This window comes from Leptopilina heterotoma, unplaced genomic scaffold, assembly GCF_015476425.1.
Source record: "Leptopilina heterotoma isolate Lh14 unplaced genomic scaffold, ASM1547642v1 Lhet_53, whole genome shotgun sequence".
Taxonomy (NCBI): Eukaryota; Metazoa; Arthropoda; class Insecta; order Hymenoptera; family Figitidae; genus Leptopilina; species Leptopilina heterotoma.
Window position 1 is genome coordinate 206,634 of NW_025111115.1, and position 18,983 is coordinate 225,616.

Consider the following 18,983-nt stretch of genomic DNA (forward strand, 5'->3'; position numbering starts at 1 on the left):
GAAAGTGTAAGCAATAGGCGCAGGAAAATTACACGGTTGTAAGTGAGGGGATAAATCTTTACTGTTATTACAATCACTGCTATTAATTATTATTATTAATATTATTACGGTTATTGCATTACCTCACAATCAGTCTTTGTTGATTTGTCAATATTCTTTGTACTTTAAAGTTCTTTTTTTACTTAAAAATTTTTTTTTACTCTAGATTGTAAATAGAAAAAGTTAATTAAGAATTTAACCATAGAGACTATACACTATAGCCATCGAGATACATTTTTGAAAATATTATTTTCCTAAAGTGCTGAAGTTTCAAATTTAATTATTTCTTTTCCAAATACAAATTTTATTCCAATAATATTGTTTCAAAATAATTAAATTCTTATAAAGATTTTTATTAAAATTTTTTAGAATAATTGAATTACTGTGAAAAATTATATTATTCTTGGAAATAATTGAATTCTTGTCAAGAATTTGATTATTTTTCAAAATAATTGAATTCCTAAATAAAATTCTATTTAACATTTATTAAGTAAATAATTTATTTTTCAATGGGTAAATAATATTTTTTATTAATTATCCATTAATATTTTTAAATAGCATAATAAATAAATTAATAATTAATGAATTAAGTTTTAATTAATATTTTGTGCCATAATTCAAAATGAAAAAAAAAGAAAAAAAATTTGTTTACATTGAAAATTCAGAACTTGTGGATCAAAGATTTCATTTGCTTTTTGTTTCCTAATTTTTTTGATAATTTTTCATTTTAATATCTTTGAATTTTAAAACTAATTGAATTCTGACAAAAAATGTTACCAAAATTTTCCAAAATAATTGAATTTCTGTGAAGAATTTCATTATTTTAGGAAAAGAATTAAATTTTTTCCAAGTATTTAATTAAATTTTTTTTCTTATAAAGAATTTTATTGAAATTTTTCAATACAGAATGAAAAAAAATCCGTTAATTTGAATATACATAACATTGTAAAATTAATTTAATTGAAAATTGTAAATTAATGAATGAAGATTTAATCGAATTAACGATTTTATCATTCGGTGGTTATTAATTATGTAATTAGTTGTTGAGCGCATTTCGATGTAAAAAAAAAAGTAATCTACACAAACTCTGATTGTGAGGTAGCTTAAATTCTTTACTGCTGCGATTATTATAATTATTATTATTATTCAATACGGCGATAATGTTTATTAATATTAATATTATTACTATTAGTTTTCTTTATTACAGTTTTAAAAAATAAAACTACCGAGCTGCGTCTTTAAAAAAAACGAATAAGTGAATAAAAAAAAAGAAAGTTCAAAGAAAAAAAGTGTACAGCACGTCTTCGATGCGACCTATTAGAGCCACTTCGTTTTCAATCGACGTTATATATATATATAAATAAATAAATATATATTTAGAGAAAGGAAAATTTTTCGATCGAGTCGAAAGTTAAGAAAGAAAAACGAAAAAAAAAGAAAAAATTGTATTAGAAAACTGGAGTGCGTATGTTCGTTGCCCTAATGTGCTTGCGTTTATTGCATGCGTGCTTTGGTATAATCGTGTGTGTGTAGAAAAAATATTTTTTTTAAGTAGCGGACTCTTGGGTTTCTCTTTTTTTATTAAAAAAAAAACTGTCCAATATAATTGGCGGCTTTCTTCAAAAGGAAAAAAAATGTCTTACATAAAATGTATATTTTAAGTTAATTTTAATTTTAATCTATTTTCATTGTTTTGATCTTTTTGAATTTTATCAAATTTAAATTATAGTAAAAGAAATTTTTAAGGAATTCTCACAATAAAATTGTGGGGAAAAAAGAGGGAGAGAGAGGAGCTGATTATATTTAATTATTTGATTTTTCCAATTGCCGCTACTATTTTTCTTTTCCTAAACGGTGGCAAAACGAGTGTTTTAGTGGTGTGCGATTTTCTCAACGTTTATTACATGGACATAATGATATCAGCATAATAATTAATTGTTAAACAATTATCAACTTACCGTTCAAAAAAAAAAAATAAATAAATAATACGACTTTGCAGTAGAACCAAAAGGGTTTTTTGAAAATTTAGTCGAATTATTTCATCGACTAGACGTTTTCCGCCATAGTTTGTAATAATAATAATAATAAAAAAAATTTTTCAACAGGGCGAAAAATCGCTTCAAGCTTAAAAGAAAAAAGATGTTCAATTTTCAAATTGCGATCTTTCGCCCTTTCTCAAGTGAAAATATATAGTTACAGAATAAAACAATTTATATATATTACTATATATATATATGAATATAAAATATATATTATATATTTACATAAAACTTGCACACGCATGCGTGTACGTGTGAGCGTGTATGGGCGTGCGTATGTACGTGTGAATATTATAATTAATTCATCCAAAAATTGTATAAGGTCGATAAAATTAGAAAGAAAAAAAATTCGGGTTGGGAAAAAAATAGAACCAAAATCGAATTATTGTAAACATCGCTGTTCTTTTAAAAAAAAACTAAAATTATTGTGTGTGCAAAAAAATAGAGCTCACGTTTTTTTGGAAAATCAGAAAAATACAACTCATCGCCTCGATGTTAAATGTAAACACATTTTATAAGATAACAGAGCATTTCATTTTATAAAATTTCTACTGTTTATGCTTTTACCCGGCTTCTTGACTCAAAAAAAGATATTATGAGAAAAGGTGGTGGCTCTTAAAATTGAAATTTAATTTTTATTTCCTTCTTTCTCTCGCTTATACGATAGATGTGAATTCAGTGAATGTTTAGAGATCGACAACTCACGATCACTTTTTTTTTAAATAAATTATATAGAAAATGTTATTGTGTTGAAAACATTTTACTATTTCGTTTCGATGAAGATTTTTTTGAGAAATTGTCCATATATACTTAATTGTGTTAATCTCTCTAAGGGTTGTTTGTATAAAAAGAAATTAAAGCTTTTTTTGAAATCTTTTTTCTTTCTATTACATATATACATATATATATATATATATGAAATTTTTTTCTTTTTTGAATTTTCTTCTCGAAAAAAAATAATAAGGAAAGCATTTATATCGTGCCTGATGACTTTATGATAATTTGAAGAAAAAAAAATCATTGTCATTTTGTTGTTTGCTAAAAAATTCTTTTGTCGCATTTCAACTGTTGACTTACACATTTTTCTTTCACTGTGCCGTTATTTTATCTAGAGATGTACAGTTCCGTGAAATAAAGAATGAATTAAATATTTCCTATATGATTGTTTAGTGGTTTTTAGGAGGAGTATATTTTTCGTCCCCTTTATTCAAATTTGTACTTTCAATTTTTATTTTCTCTTTAACTTCATTTCATTCCTTTCAGCTAAATAATCTATAAAAAATAGTAATTTATTTATAGATTATTCTATTAATATTAATTATAACTTTTAATTATATCTGTTCGCAGTTTGAAGTTAGTTTAGGTTTGCTTCTTTGTTTCCTAACTTTTTCAATAATATTACTTTAAAATAGGTATGTTCAATTTTAAAATTAATATAATAATAGTTTAAAATTGGCATTTGTATATAGGACATGAAATGTGTATATACAACATTTACGTTTAAATTTATTTAAAAATCATAAAATATGCAATCATAAATATCATATTAATAATATATACCTATAAATATATAAAAATCATAATCTGTATGTATTGTGATCCGATGCAAAAATGTTGCCATGCTGGTCATTACTGCAAAAATATTTGCAAAAATATTAGCAATTTTTTTAAATTAACCAAAAAACATCTGGTTATAGTTATGACCGATATATAAAACAACAATAAGGTCACTTTTTTGCATTTGGATTTATTCACTTTCACATCCATACCCAAATTTAAATTATGGCATATTATTTTATGATTTTTAAATAAATTCTGATGAGGTTTCGAAACGTAAATGTTGTATGTACACATTTCATGTCCTATACAAATGCCAATTTTAAACTATTATTAAATTTATTATATGGGACAAAACATCAAATCAAACTTTTAAAATTAATACAATATTGAAAATCATTGAATTTTTACTAAGAATTTGATCAAAAAAAAAAAAAAAAATTATTGAATTTTTGCAAAGATTTTATTATTTAAAAAAATAATTTAATTGTGAAAGATTTATTAAAATGTTAAAAAATAATTGAATTCTTTCGTGAAATTTTATTAAAAGTTTTAAAAAAATTGAATTTTTGCAAAAAATTTTACTATTTATAAAAATAATTAATTATGTATCTATTATTCAAAAATTTATATTTAAGAATAAAAAATTTTATTATTGCACGCTGCGGCTGCGGCTGCGGCTGCGGCTCAGTTGAATATCTCGTTCCGCGGGCGTAACATTTGCTAGTGATTAGAATCTAAATAGAATTAAATGAAAAATTCATGAAAAATGAAATTCAGAATTATCAGAATTTTAATCTCAAATATTTTTTATTTTTTCGCAATTTTAATTGAGATTAATTTTGAATTAATTTTTGAATCGTGAGATTAAAGTTCTCAAGTTTTAAGTAAAAATTAAGAAAATCTTTTATTTTCAAAATTCCAATTTTTAAAAGTGTGAATTACTAAATTGCTTTGGATTTGACAGGTGGGCCAGTCGAAGAATTCTAATTTGAAATTGAAAACGGAAAAAAAAGGAGATCGGCAAAAATTTGATAATTCAAAGAAACGTAAACCACTCGCAAGACAAACGAATTCCATTTCAACTTTAAATCCTGCTCCGGAAAATGAAACCAAATCCACTTCAATTCCTGTCATTCCAAAATCAGTTCCACTCTTACCATCAAAAACTAATGGCACAAATTTTCTCGATCCGATACAAATACAAGAAATTCCAACGGGACAAAAAATGGAATAAAAATGGAATCACGATTTTGTTAAATTTGTTTTTTAAGAACAAACTTAGTCTAATGATTAAAAGAGAAAAGTTGCACTATAAGAGAAAAGTACCATTTTTCAGTTTTTTTCTTTTTTTAATGAAGCTGGATTACGAAAATAAAAAAAGACAGGTCAAGATATTAAATAAATAAAAAACAAATCGATTTTGATTAGAAATGAATTACTTGAAGGAAATGTATAATTCCGATTTGTCAATAAAGTTATAGTTTATTACAATTTGTTATAATATAAACATGATTTTGTTTTAGTACCGTCAACAGGGGTAATTATGGAACAAAAAAACGCGATTTTTTGAATTTCTTCTTCACTAAAAATCTAAAGTGTACAAAAAAATTTTATTAGCTATTCAAATATATTGTGAACATTCTTCTAAAGATTTCCTTCAAGTTCCATTGACAAAAAAAAATTTTTTGACGGAGTTATTTAAACATAAATATTGCTCCATAATTGCCTCGCATTTGGGGCAATTATAGAACAAATTATTATAATTAATTATAAAAGCAAGTATAATAAATTTTCTTTGTCTGTATATAAAGAAAACTTTATTTAGTACTGCAGAGTAAAATAATAATAGATAATAATAGTAAACTAAACGCGAATTTAATTCGAAGAAATTAGTAGATTTTTACACTTTTGTGAAATAATCTTTCCACTTTTTCGATGTTTAATAATTATTTTCTCGTTGCCAATGACAATAAAAATAAAAACATCTGAGTAACTTTTTAGGCAATATATTAAACTATTATTTACAACAAGAACCAAATTAAAATAATTTATCACAAAAATTTTACATAAAAAAGAATTACGCGTTCCATATTTACCTCTGATGTTCCATAATTACCCCTGTTGACGGTACTAAATTCAAAATATTTTTTAAAAAACAAAGTTTGAGATAAATATACCTATTTTCTTTTAGTAAAGATGAGAAATTCTCTTTTTTCCTACTACTATATACATAAATATGCAATTAAATTACAATCCCTGAGAGTCAATATTAATAAAACATTCTTTAGACTATGCTTACGAATTTAAATCACATTGATTGGAAATTAAAAAAGATGCAAATACTTCTAACCAAAGGGGAAAATGAGACACTAGTATTACAGCATCTTGATTATTTGTCAAAAAAATATTTTTAAGCTCATTTAGAGTGTAATTCTTCGAGTCGTTGCTATGTTGACTTGGCTCAATTCTCAAAAGTATAACACACGATTGTAAATTAATTGGATAAAGATCGAGAATATCTTTTCCACGTGCCTTACAACGATTACTTACAGACTCAAGAATTATTTTTATAAAAATAAGAATCTCTTGAGAATAATTATTTACTAGAAATAAATCGTACAATAAACTGACAGTCAGATGAAAAATCAACGATGAACTCACTATTCTATCGTAGAGTTCATCCAAATCATTATCTAGATTTAATTGACAATCGTGATCATCAGAATTCGATAGTTTGGAATAATTTCCTACAAACGTATTTTTCAACGGTATTTCAATAAATTTAATCCTTTGCGAAGAATATATTTGTTCTAAAATAGTATCGTCAACTTGGATATTTTCCTTTGCTTCCAAAATTGAAACCAGTAATTTTTCACTTTCTTCAGTCAATTCCAATTCAGCGAGACGAAGGATTATTTTATGTGATAATTTCATTAGCGATGGATTTTTTGGCAGTAGATAAATTAAGGCACGATGGAAATTTATTAAATGTTCAACGGAATTTACGGACGTCAAGAATTCGTCTGTTAAGTATTTCTCCAAAATAATAACCATAAATGTTATTCCGTTCTCTCCGTTTAAGAATGTTTTACTCAAAGAACCTCCTAATCTACTCCATGCCCTTATTATATCCTGAAAGATAAAAAAAGTTGCTTTATTTTCCATATAATTTTAGTAAATTTGAAAATTAAAATTTTGAAAATTGAACCTACAATCAGACACAATCGAACTTCATATCGTTGCTCAAGAGCATGAGAAACTTTGTAATTCAACAGATTAACTAGAGATGTTATTAATGCATTTAATAAATTATTATCAATCGTTGGAAAACGATTTTCTGTTCTGAAATTTTTCCACTCATCTTTCGTGTTAATTTCGCTCCAAACTCCATTACAACTGCTCAATATTTTTTGAAAAATATCCACTTCCAAAGGGTCCATATTCTTGGAATATAACCTAAAAATTGAACATTTTTTTCCAATTCATTTTTTCTTTATATAAAAATATAAGAGAACAGAAAAACAGAGATTGATAAATACCTCTTTTTTAAATTTTGTATTTACAAAATAAATGTTTGTTTACCCGGTAAGAAGGCTTGAATTAAGACAAAAACGTCTGTAAAGCGAATCATTTTGAAAAAAATTTGTTTTCTTTTGAGCACTTTTGAGGAGGGTGGAGAATGACGGTTCTAATTTTTCCAGAGGTAAATTACGTAAACAGTTGTAAATTTGAATAAATCGGGGATTAAATGTAAAGTCGAATTCATAGTGAACTGAAAAATGCAGAAATTACATTCACAATCTTGCTTTTAATGCAAAACTAGAAACTACTCTGTAGAATAATCAGATGTTTCTGCGTTCAAAGCAAGTTCAAAGTACAAAACAAAAACAAAGTACTTTAATGAAAAATAGTTTTTCTATTAAATATTTTTTGTAAATTTATAGATACCTATTAATTTTTGGTATTAAAAAGAAAAAATGATGCGAACTACAGCAGATCAAGTGATAAAAAAATTTTCAAATACAACCGGAGTATGCAAACGATTGCAGGGAAGAGTTGCAATCGTAACTGCATCTACTCAAGGGTTTGTAATTAATTTCTTTTGCTTTAAATGCATGTAGAAAATAATGTAAGCATTATTTTTTTTTATCAAATTGTAAGTATGTCAATTTTTTTTTTGGAAATAGAAATGGAGAAAATGATTAAAAAACTTGTCGAATTTTTTAAATTAATTTTTCTTTCAAGAATTGGATTCTCAATTGCAAAAAGATTGGCACAAGAAGGTGCAAAAGTGATGATTAGCAGCAGAAAAGAAGAAAATGTCAATAATGCAGTTCAACTGTTAAGTAAAGAAGGTTTACAAGTTTCTGGAGTTGTGTGTCACGTGGGAAAGCAACAAGATAGACAGAAACTATTAGACCAGGTATTAGAGATTGAAAATTGAGTTCGACCTAGATTAAAAAAAAAATGACAAAAATTGTAATTATTTTAATTATTTAAGTTAAAAATTAACTTTTAAGACAAAAGCAAAATTTGGAGGACTGGATATTCTTGTTTCGAATGCGGCAGTAAATCCAAGTGTTGGTCCAGTTTTAGACACAAGTGAAGATGTATGGGATAAAATATTTGATATAAATGTAAAAAGTACTTACTTGCTTATGAAAGAGGCTCGACCTCTTCTCAAACAGGGAAAATCGCCTTCGATTATTATTGTTTCTTCAATAGCTGCTTATCAACCGTTCGATGTAAGTTTCGTACGTTCGTATTTTTAAAATTCATTTTTTTAACACAAGCACTTGGAGCAAAAAGTTAATTTTTTTCCAGTTATTAGGCGTCTATTCATTGAGTAAAACGGCTCTAGTTGCATTATGCAAGGCGACCTATGAAGATTTGGCTCGAGACGGAATTCGTGTCAATTGCATCGCTCCTGGTGTTATAAAAACAAAATTCTCACAGGCGGTGAGATGATAATAATAATAATAATAATAATAATAATAATAATAATAATAATAATTTTTCCCTTCTAGGAAATAAAAATTAAAATCTTTCTCCTCTGTAGATGTACCAGTCGGAAGAAATTGAAAATGCCACAAATTCAAGAATCGCTATGGGACGATTAGGTTTACCGGACGAAATGGGAGGAATCGCTGCATTTTTAGCCAGTGACGATGCTTCCTACATCACTGGCGAGTCAGTAATTGCTAGCGGTGGAATGGCATCGAGATTGTAAATTAAAAAAATCCCACTACTATTAAAATTGTTTATATTTTTTTTACGGTGACTGTTATTTCTCTTTGTATTCGTTTTCCAAGGGAAAATAAATATTTTGTTACTATTTTATCGGTAAAACAAACTTGGATCTATTTCAGTCTTATTTTCTTCACGTCAATTCACCACAATTTGTGATAACAACTTTTTGCGAAGGAGTTCCACCTTTAGTGCCGCACTTTTCAATTTTCTTCATAACCTCCAGTCCACTGAGAACGTGACCAAAAACAACGTGCTTATTATCCAACCACTCGGTTTTTGCGGTACACAAAAAGAATTGTGAACCATTTGAATTTGGACCAGAATTTGCCATCGACAATGTCCCGGGTCCAGTGTGTTTTAAATCGAAATTCTCGTCGTCAAATTTTTTACCATAAATCGACTTACCACCGGTCCCATTGTGATTGGTGAAATCTCCTCCTTGACACATCTAAATTATCAATTTAAGGAAATTACAATTTTCACAGAAAAGATAAATACAGATTTTTGGTAAAGTAAAAAGAAGTATTAATTAATTATAAATTTTGAAAAAGGATAAAAAGGATACAAAATCCGGAATGATGCGATGAAACGAACTTCCCTGATATCCAAAACCCTTCTCGTGAGTGCAGAGACAACGAAAATTTTCTGCCGTTTTTGGAACAATGTCAGCTCGGAGCATCATTATTATTCTGCCGAGTTCTTGTCTTCCGATACTGACGTCGAAGTAAACTTGTGGATTTTGTTTCTTCTTTGAAGCTGACACAGTGTCTTCGGCAGGTGTCGTTTCCGATCCTTTTAAGGTTTCTCCTGCGTGTTCCTGTAGCCAGGCATCGTCTGCCCAGACCGGTTTCGAGGAACCTTCTTTAATCTTTTGCGGTTTAGCGATATTCACACGAATTGTCCGCCCATGTAATTCCGAATCGTGCTAAATTTTTAAAATCAAATCAATTGATTAATTAAACAATTCAAAATAATTTATTTACTTTCTATTTTGTTAATAAAATAAACTTTTTGTCCTAAATATACGTTTCTCTAAACTGTATTTCTTTTTTCTTTACCATATTGTCAATTGCTGCAAGAGCATCCTCAGCAGCTTCGAATTCTATAAAAGCAAATCCTCTGTGTTTCTCCGATTCATAATCTAAAGGAATTTGTATATCAACAATATCTCCAAAAGGAATAAATGCTGCAGAAAGCATTTTTTCGTCTACTTCTTCAGCTAAGCCACCTGTAAACAAAATATTAATTTTCAACTTTACAGCTTAATTCCCGCAATCTGAACAATAGTTTAGTAACAATATTAATAATCTTTAAAAGTTCATTGTTTACATTTATAGGTTAACTTTCCGAAAGAGTTGATCTATAGTCAACTTACCAACGTATATCGTCCTTTTTGCATTACTACTCATGATTGTTGATCTTAACTGCTTTTTTGAAACTGTATTTCTTTCTTTTATCGTTAATAAATATATAATTGTGATAATTACAATAAAAACATCGACACCGACACGTTTACGTCTACATTCGCGGGTTTTCACAACAGAACTGTCAAACAAAGAACAAACTCTTCTGGACTAACCTGAAGTTAGCTCTTTGTCAAAAGATATATAAATATATATTATTGGTCAAAAAACTTGTACCGCGAAATTTAAAAATGCTACAGTTAGAAATTTTCTTTGTTTACTATTAGTTAGCAAATTAAATTGCATCAAATCTGATAAAATTAAAATAAGAAATAAATATAGTGCAAGTGACTGAAAAACAGACTATTAATTATTTAACATAATGAAAAAATAACGAGAAATGGAATTTAAAGGTCACTTCACATGTTTCTTTAGTCTTGACATTTTATTTTTCCCTGCAGACGTGTCTGCAGATAAGAAATATTGAAGAATTTTATTATTCACTTTACAATATTGATTTTGTCTTATAAAACGATAAATATGCCTCTTAATACTCCTATTGAAGTTATTTTATTTTAGAAATACTTTTCTACAGATGCATTTGAAGTGACCTTTGTTAATTGACGTTTGACTCCCTCTGTCGGAGCGAATTGAGTGAAAACATGACCAAAGTGTAGAAATAATTGATTTCTTGATTCGAATTGCAGTAAGCAAAACAGTGATGTAAATTATTGTGATTTGTTAATTATTTAAAAAAAAGGAAAAAAAATTGTTTTCAACTGTTGTTGTCATTGTGCATTGCGACGTTTTAAACGTCCCATCTCATCCTCGGGACTTTTTGGTGTCGATTCTATTTTTGTACGCTGCTTCGCTCAAAATTTTACGATAACTCCCCAGTGAAAAAAAATGACTGATAATTCAGGTCAGAATGAAAAAGATTTCTATTGAATCGTCAACATTCTAAGTCAAGAATCACACAATTTTGACATGTCATGTATCATCATCAAACGTCAAACGCAAGATCAACATGCCTTCTCCAGGGCAAGTTTTCCAGTGCCTCAGGATGCTTCTTCCTTGACTTTAAAAACCATCTCCGTCGAGGGATCACAAGACTCCTTGAAACATCATTATCATCAACATTCTCAAGAATCATCAATTTCTCATCGACAACAACCTGAAGATTGTGAGAGATTTTTGAAAAAAATCAAGAATCTCCTTCTTCTTTTACAAAATTTGAACAAGAAATTTAATAAACTGAATAAAATGAATGAAATGGAAAGTATCACGACATTAAATCACTCAATTCCATCGTCTATAAAAATGATAAAAATTGAAGGCAGTTCACGTGTTTCAGATATGGATTTACATATAATTAATGTAGGCACAGGTGCGCCAATTATAAATGATAATTATTGCGATATTTGTTTTCGACAAAAAACGGACAATATTCATGGGGAATTTAATAATACTAATTTAAATAAATCATTAAAAAACAATGAGAAAAATTTGTGTGAAACTTGTGCAACTGTTATTATTAGTGATAAATGGAAGAGTTCTCGTAATATTCCAAAAAGTTTTTTATCCAGCGTATATTGCGCTGTTAATTTAATAGCCAATTTTTTAGCGGTTATAACGATAAATAATAAAAAATCAGAGAAGCTCAAAAGAAACATTGAAAATACCTCAACATTAGGGAGACTATCAATGCTTTTCACTGTGATGTTTATCTTTCACATTTTACCATTGACTTCTGCTGACAAACCACTTGGAAATCCTTATGAGATTTTAGGTGTCAAGAGGCATGCCGCTTTACAGGATATAAGAAAGGCTTATAAAAATCTTGTTAAAGAATGGTAACGATTTTTTTCTCTCTTTACACGAAAGCTTTTTAATTTTTTTATCTTCTCCTCTCAATTTTCCTTTTCCCTGCTTTTCATTCAGGCATCCTGATAAGACTGATCATCCGGAAGCTGAAACGAAATTCGTCGAAATTACGAAAGCTTACGAGGTAAATGATTAAAAAGAACAAAAGAACATTTTTGGCAAAATAAAGTTTTCTGTTTTTCTAAAAAACATTTTCTTTTTTGCAGCTTCTCTCTGATCCTGAAAGAAGAAGAAAGTTCGATATTCACGGAATAACGGAGGAAAGTGTGCCCAGATATAGAAGAGATAGTCATCAAAATATGCCAGATCCTTTGGAGGATTTATTTTCGGGAAATTTCAAATTTCACTATCAAAGCAGGGACATCACGTTATTTCACAAAATGAGCATCACATATCGGTAACAAAAAAATTTATAAATATTCAGGGTTGCTACAGGTTACGAAATTCAGGGAAAAGACAGAGATGTTTTTTAAGTAATGAAAAAAAAATTGAATTTTGTACAAGTTACAAATAATTGCAGAAATTCAATTATTTTTAAAAGTAATAAAATTCTTTGCAGAAATTCAATTATGTGCAAAAATTTTCAAAACATTCTCATCAAAATTTCAATTATCTTTAAAAATAATAAAATTCTTCTCCAAAATTCAATTATTTTCAAAAATTTTAATAAAGTTACATATTCGAAAATACATAATAATTTTAGAAATTTTAATGAAATTCTTTTAAACAATTTAATTATCTTCAATCTAATTTTAATCAAATTTCTCGAAATGATTTAACTGTTTTAAAAATTTTTATAAAATTCTTCAAAACGAAATTTTAAAAAAATTTAAAAGTTTAAAACAAAAACTATTTTTAAAAATTGAAATAATTTTTTTAAATAAAAAAACTTTTCGAAAGTATTCAACTATTTTTAAGGTAATTTTAATAAAGTTTCTAGAAAGAATTCAATTGTTTTCAAAAATTTTTAATACAATTCTTCGAAATAATTCAATTATTTTCGAAAATTTAAATTATAGGTACATATTTAAATAAAATAAAATCACTTAGAAAATTCGAGAATTCAATTATTTTCATAAATAATAAATTTTTTTTGACAGAGATTCAATTATTTTCATGAATAATAAAACTCATCATAGAATTTCAATTATTTTTAATAAAATTTTAAATGAATTCCTCAAAAAAAGTAATTTTGAAAATTTTATTAATATTAGTCGAAAAAATTAAAATTTTAAGAAACGTTCATTTTCAAAAATAAATTATTTATTTTTGTATTCAAATAATTGAATTCTCGAAGAACTTTGTAAGAAAAATTTATTTAAAAATGAATTTCAGTTCAAATAGATAATAATTAAATATTAAAAGCATTAAAGTTTTAATTTTGAGAAATAATTGAATTCTTTCGAAGAATTTTAATAAAATTTTAGAAAATTATTACATTTTTCGAAGAATTTACTTAAAATTGTATTAAAAATAATTGAAATCCTGTGAAGAATTTTATTACTTAGGGGCCATCCATAAACTACGTTACCAATTTTTCAGACTTTTTAGACCCCCTCCCCCCCTGAATTGGTAACGTAATTTATGGATGGCCTCTTAGGAGAATAATAAATTTAATTCTTGCAACGAATTTTTATTACACTTTTTTTTAAATAATTGAAATGAAATCCTGTGAAGAATTTTATTATTTATGAAAATAATAATTGATTTCTTGAAAATTAACAAATTTTTATTACATTTTTTGAAATAATTGAAATCCTGTGAAGAATTTCATTATTTAGGAGAATAATTGAATTATTGCAACGAATTTTTATTAGTTACATTTTTTTTAAATAATCGAAATCCTGTAAAGAATTTTATTATTTATGAAAATAATTGAATTCTTACAACGAATTTTATTACACATTTTTTTGAATAATTGAATTCATGTGAAAAATTTCATTACCTTGTAAAAATAATTGAATTTTTGCTTAGGATTTTATTAAAATTTCTGTAAATTTAATTTTTTTTGAAAAGTTTAACGAAGGCAATTTAAATTATAATAAAAGTCGAAAGACTCGGAGTCATTGATATCTTCATGTTTTATAATACCTAATATTCTTAAAAGTTGTTGAATTTCTTAAAAGTTTGAATTCGAAATTTTTTGAAAATTTTAATTCCTATGGAATAATAATAATGATTAAATTATATTTATTTAAAAAAGAATTTTTTGATGTTTCCGAATAATTTTGCAATTAAAAAAATTCGTAAATAAATGTAATAGAACATTTTGTTGAGTTCTAATTGTGTGAGATTGAAATATTGAATCGAATTGAGAAATTTTCCCATTTGTAGAGCATTTGAAAAAAATGTAATACCAAAAAGTTATCGAACTCCGCATTTACTACTCTTCTATTCGGATTGGTGTTTCGCGTGCTTACAAGTGGAACCAACTTGGCGACGACTAATTGATGAATTAGAACCACTTGGTGTTGGTTTATTTACCGTTCACGCCGAAAGAGAAACAGCTCTCGCCAGAAAAATTGGCGTTCATTCCTTGCCATGTCTTGCCGTCACTGTCGAAGGAAGGACCAGCATTTACAAAGAATCTTTATACAGTGTACAGAAAATTGTCGGCAAGTATTTTTTTCGTTTCCTTTTTTTCTTTCTCCCTTTCTCTCTCTTAGAAAATTTCTAAACGAAAAATAATTTTTTGCAGAATTCTTGAGGAAAATATTCCCGTATAAATTAATAGCCGCTGTAAATAAAGAGAATTTAGATGAATTTCTTTCGGGATGGATGGACAATCGAATTCGTGGTTTGATATTTGAGAGACGTGATGTGGCTCGTTTGCGTTACCTCTTGGTGGCCTACCATCACAGGGATCGAGTTGCCTTTGGTTTTGTTCAAGTGGGAAAGCAGGAGACGCAAAATATCACTGGGAAATATAAAATAACTGGCGATTTGGATACACTATTGTTGTTCAATGAGAATATTGAAAAGCCAATGGCATCGATTAGCATGAAGGACATACCGAGCGATACAATGCACAATGTTATTGCGAGTAATAAATTTCTCACACTACCGAGACTCTCGAATCAAGCAATGTTGGATTCCGTCTGTCCACCCGAATGGCTACGACCACAAAAACGTCTTTGCGCCGTTTTAATTTCACAAAATAGTCCCGTTCATGATTTTGCGAGACTTAAATTCCGACAGGCTGCTCATGAGTCGCCCTATAGGTAAATAAATACCTTTTTTCTATTAATTTTTATTTTTAAATCTATTTTTGCTAATTGAATTCTAATGTCTAATTTCTAATTTCTATAATTCAATTTTTTTTCTTTTTTCTTTTTTCTTTTCTCTTTTTCATAGCACGGAACGAGTTAGGTACACCTATGTTTTTAAAGAAGCGCAATCGGAATTTGTCTCGGCGCTTTTAAATGGCGAAGGAAGTCCCATGGATCCTCTGTTACATATTGTAATTATTTGGAGGCGAGACGCGAATAATTTGAAATACGAGTGGCTACCGAATGGATGGATCGATGGAAACCAAAATGAGGATCGTTGGAATGAATCGCGACAAAATTTGGAAAAAGCAATTCAGAGATTATTGCGAACAACGGAGGCTCTACCATATGCTGCGGAAGTTGGCGAATTAGCCGACGAACATGCATTGGTAATAATATCTTTTAAATTATTTATTTTCCTAATATTTGTTTATTTAATTCGAATACATATTTATTTTTCCACAAGAATTAAAATATTTTAATTGATTTCAATGTAAAGCATTTTTAAAATTTAACTATATATAATTCTAAAAAGAAAAATTTAAATATTATTACAGTTTTGTAACAATTCAAATTTTCAATGATTTCAATTTAAAAATCTTTTGAAATTTAATTACTTTTAAAGATTCACACTCTGACGCTTTCAATATTCAATTATTATCTAAAATTTGAACTGAAACTCAATTGTAAATCAATTCTTATAAAGAACTTTATAAGAAGTTTATCCAAATTTTTTAAAATAATTGAATTCTTTCGACGAATTTGAAATAAATTTTTTTTTTTAAATAATTGAATTCTTTTGGGAAATTTTATTTAAATATTAAAAATTGAAAATAACTGAATTTCGAAAAATTTTTGAAAGAAATTGAAAATTTTTACGAAGAATTTTATAAAATTTTTAAGAATAATTGCATTTTTCGAAAAATTCATTAAAAATGTTATTAAAAATAATTGAAATCGTGCAATGAGTTACATTATTGATGAAAATAATTGAATTCTTGCTAAGAATTTTATAAACATTTTTTTAAATAATTGATTTCTTTCTAAAAATTTTGATGACAATTGTGTTTTAAATAATTGAATTTCAGTGAAAATTTTATTATTTCCGAAAATAATTGATTGCAAAGAATTTGATAAAAAAAATTTTAAATAATTTTAAATAATTGAATTTGTAAAAATTTTTGAAAATTATTCATAATAATGACTAATTTATTATTGAATTGTAATTGACAATGCAAATTTTTTTTCAGGGCACCGTGGATAGATTAATAGGCCGAGCACTGTTGGCAGTAGATTTTATATCCGAAAGTTTTAAGAAGGAGGAAATTTTGCCTGTTATCTCGGTTCTTTTTACAATTGTATTAATTGGCGCAGTCGGTTATGGAATGTCCTATCTAATGTACGTATTTATCTAATTTTCTATTATTTTCACGATTAAAAGATAAATTTTGTTTTCTGAAATAGTCTAATTTTCGATTTGTTTTCTTTAGTAAATTGGAGGAGGCGAGTGTTGAGGCGAATCGGAATCATTATAAGGGAAATACAAAAGTACTGTCGTCACAGCCACAATTGAGATTACACGAATTGAGAGCTGAAAAGTATAATGGTCTCGTGAGACTCTTGAAACCGGGATGTCGAACTGTCATTTTACTGGTCGACACACAAAGTAGATTAAAATTACTACCTGCTTTTCATAAAGCGGTATGGCCTTATAGGTGAGTTTTAATTTTTAAAATAAATTTGCATTTAATATTTACGTTAATTTTTTCATTTTTCTTTTCAGGAAAAATAAAACATTGATGTTTGGTCATTTGAATCTTGAGCGTGGACTCGAGTGGTATAAAGATTTATTATTGTTGAGTCTTCCGGAGCCGAGAGACCTGAAAATTAATCCGAAAAATTGTATAGGGACCGTATTGTCACTGAATGGACACCGACGATACTTTTGTATGTACCACGCAAAGCATCCTGAGAGCAGTAAAGGCAAAGGATCCAAGGTATATTGATTATTTTCTTTTTTCGGTACTTGAATTAAACAGAATTCTTAGAATACATTCTACATTCTTTTGAATTTGTGAAATATTTGTGAAATATTTGTGAAATGAAACAATTTTTAATGTATAGCGAATGGAGAGAATGGCGAAACGATTGACGCAGAGAACCGACGATGCAGAGGCCGGAGCATTTATTGGATTCGACAGTTCCAATGATTCCGATTTATCGCAAGACGATGTAAGGAAATAGAAAATCTATTAAAATTTCTTTAATTTAATTACTAATCAATTTGATCAATTTGATTTTGAAAAATGTACCTACTATTAAGAATAATTAAAAATTGATATTAAATTTTGTAGTCGGAAAATAGTTTTCTGTATCAAGAGAAGCTATTGGACGGACTGCCAAATTGGCTTGACAGATTATTCGAGGGTTCGACACACCGCTACTACATAAATTATTGGCCAGACTTCACTGCCAAGTAAATGAAGAGGCTCGCGGCCAATATTTTAATGCCTTTTTAAAACGGAAAATAATCAATTTTAATTCTAGTCAGCGAGTTTATTACGTGCTAGGATAATTTGTGGGAAGAAAAGACGGATTGAGCCTCGCATAAAGACACACGGTAATACAGTGATCAAATTTGTCATAACATGTTATTTAGTGTTCATAAATGTAATTAAAGTCTCCCGTTTCTTCATGTTTGGCTGATTTTCACTATTTGTCGAGCCGACGTACCAAAGAATGCAATCATCGCTAAATGATCAAAGAAAACATGAAAAATCGTTTCCAATTCTTTACATTTTGAACGTCGATAATATACCTATTATATATTATTATAGTGAAAAAGAAAACTTCCCCCTACTGTGTTCTTCTTGCTATGAAAGAAAGAGAAAATATTCAGTGCTGCTAGTCATTATATTAATTATTATCCTTCTCTGAATAAAGATATACACATGATATTAACTTACAAAATATTTGTAAATATTTCAATAGCTACAATAAGTCAGTTTTAAAAAGAGAAATGAGAAAGTTTTATACTAAACTGAAATTACTGTTAATTATTATATTATTTCTCATTGATTGAAATCAATTAGTGTAAACATTTGGAAACGAGGGAAGTTTTTACTGACACAATTTTACAGACGCACTTTTTTTAAAGTTTAATACCGTATAATATTACTATTAAGTAGTTTATAGTTAATTGAATAATTTTCAATTGTTTGTGTTCAAAAAAATTATGTATCCTTTCAATTTATCATTCGTCTCTTGTAAATTATTCGTCGGCTCAAATGAAGAATTTTTTCCAAAAATTTCAAGTGGGAAAGTTTTTTATTTAGAATAATTTTTTTCTACTTAAAAAGTGTTCAATTATTTTTCGATATTTCAAATTCAAATAAACTCTTTGCTTTTAAAAGAAGAAAAAAAATAGTTTCTGCCAAAAACTTTCAATATTTATCAACAAGTTTCTGTCCTGTCTTGAAATGTAAATTCAATTTTAAAGAAAATTAATAAGAACAGAAAAAAAATGTAATAATTAAAAT

General features: G+C 27.4%; 4 protein-coding genes across 5 annotated transcripts; 2 read left to right on the forward strand and 2 right to left on the reverse strand.

Annotated features, from left to right (window-relative positions):
* Positions 1-5,628: 5,628 nt before the first annotated feature.
* Positions 5,629-7,334, reverse strand: LOC122508261. Its single transcript, XM_043621520.1, has 3 exons — positions 7,178-7,334; positions 6,851-7,094; positions 5,629-6,770 (listed from the first exon to the last, which is right to left on the reverse strand). The coding sequence occupies exons 2-3, from the start codon at positions 7,076-7,078 to the stop codon at positions 5,934-5,936; spliced, it is 1,065 nt and encodes a 354-aa protein (XP_043477455.1). The 5' UTR covers positions 7,079-7,094; positions 7,178-7,334; the 3' UTR covers positions 5,629-5,933.
* Positions 7,335-7,477: 143 nt separating this feature from the next.
* LOC122508264 (dehydrogenase/reductase SDR family member 4) lies at positions 7,478-8,991 on the forward strand. Of its 2 annotated transcripts, none has more exons than XM_043621526.1 (5): positions 7,478-7,722; positions 7,884-8,061; positions 8,159-8,383; positions 8,463-8,597; positions 8,666-8,991. In XM_043621526.1, the coding sequence occupies exons 1-5, from the start codon at positions 7,616-7,618 to the stop codon at positions 8,756-8,758; spliced, it is 738 nt and encodes a 245-aa protein (XP_043477461.1). In that variant the 5' UTR covers positions 7,478-7,615; the 3' UTR covers positions 8,759-8,991. The 2 variants fall into 2 exon arrangements, with proteins under 2 accessions (XP_043477461.1, XP_043477460.1); XM_043621525.1 differs by having other exon boundaries at positions 8,698-8,991.
* LOC122508263 (peptidyl-prolyl cis-trans isomerase E) lies at positions 8,885-10,450 on the reverse strand. The gene is made up of 4 exons (XM_043621524.1): positions 10,264-10,450; positions 9,947-10,116; positions 9,454-9,813; positions 8,885-9,336 (listed from the first exon to the last, which is right to left on the reverse strand). The coding sequence occupies exons 1-4, from the start codon at positions 10,295-10,297 to the stop codon at positions 9,019-9,021; spliced, it is 882 nt and encodes a 293-aa protein (XP_043477459.1). The 5' UTR covers positions 10,298-10,450; the 3' UTR covers positions 8,885-9,018.
* A 474-nt stretch (positions 10,451-10,924) lies between these two features.
* On the forward strand, positions 10,925-18,752 carry LOC122508260 (dnaJ homolog subfamily C member 16). The gene is made up of 11 exons (XM_043621519.1): positions 10,925-12,144; positions 12,233-12,299; positions 12,382-12,572; positions 14,510-14,790; positions 14,874-15,396; positions 15,530-15,833; positions 16,695-16,843; positions 16,935-17,159; positions 17,228-17,441; positions 17,569-17,676; positions 17,799-18,752. Exons 1-11 carry the CDS (start codon positions 11,279-11,281, stop codon positions 17,922-17,924), a joined length of 3,054 nt encoding a protein of 1,017 aa, XP_043477454.1. The 5' UTR covers positions 10,925-11,278; the 3' UTR covers positions 17,925-18,752.
* The last annotated feature ends 231 nt before the right edge of the window (positions 18,753-18,983 follow it).

Bases quoted from the DNA above. Each gene is read 5' to 3' on its own strand.
- LOC122508261 (XM_043621520.1), bottom strand. From the start codon at position 7,078: ATGGACCCTTTGGAAGTGGATATTTTTCAAAAAATATTGAGCAGTTGT. The intron at 6,771-6,850 runs GTAGGTTCAATT...TTTATCTTTCAG, and splicing joins AAGTTCGATTGTGTCTGATT to GATATAATAAGGGCATGGAG.
- LOC122508264 (XM_043621525.1), top strand. From the start codon at position 7,616: ATGATGCGAACTACAGCAGATCAAGTGATAAAAAAATTTTCAAATACA. The intron at 7,723-7,883 runs GTTTGTAATTAA...TTTTCTTTCAAG, and splicing joins GTAACTGCATCTACTCAAGG to AATTGGATTCTCAATTGCAA. The intron at 8,062-8,158 runs GTATTAGAGATT...TTAACTTTTAAG, and splicing joins GACAGAAACTATTAGACCAG to ACAAAAGCAAAATTTGGAGG.
- LOC122508263 (XM_043621524.1), bottom strand. From the start codon at position 10,297: ATGAGTAGTAATGCAAAAAGGACGATATACGTTG. The intron at 9,814-9,946 runs GTAAAGAAAAAA...TTAAAAATTTAG, and splicing joins TTGCAGCAATTGACAATATG to CACGATTCGGAATTACATGG. The intron at 9,337-9,453 runs GTATCCTTTTTA...TTGATAATTTAG, and splicing joins ATCGCATCATTCCGGATTTT to ATGTGTCAAGGAGGAGATTT.
- LOC122508260 (XM_043621519.1), top strand. From the start codon at position 11,279: ATGTCATGTATCATCATCAAACGTCAAACGCAAGATCAACATGCCTTC. The intron at 15,397-15,529 runs GTAAATAAATAC...TCTTTTTCATAG, and splicing joins GCTCATGAGTCGCCCTATAG to CACGGAACGAGTTAGGTACA. The intron at 15,834-16,694 runs GTAATAATATCT...ATTTTTTTTCAG, and splicing joins TAGCCGACGAACATGCATTG to GGCACCGTGGATAGATTAAT.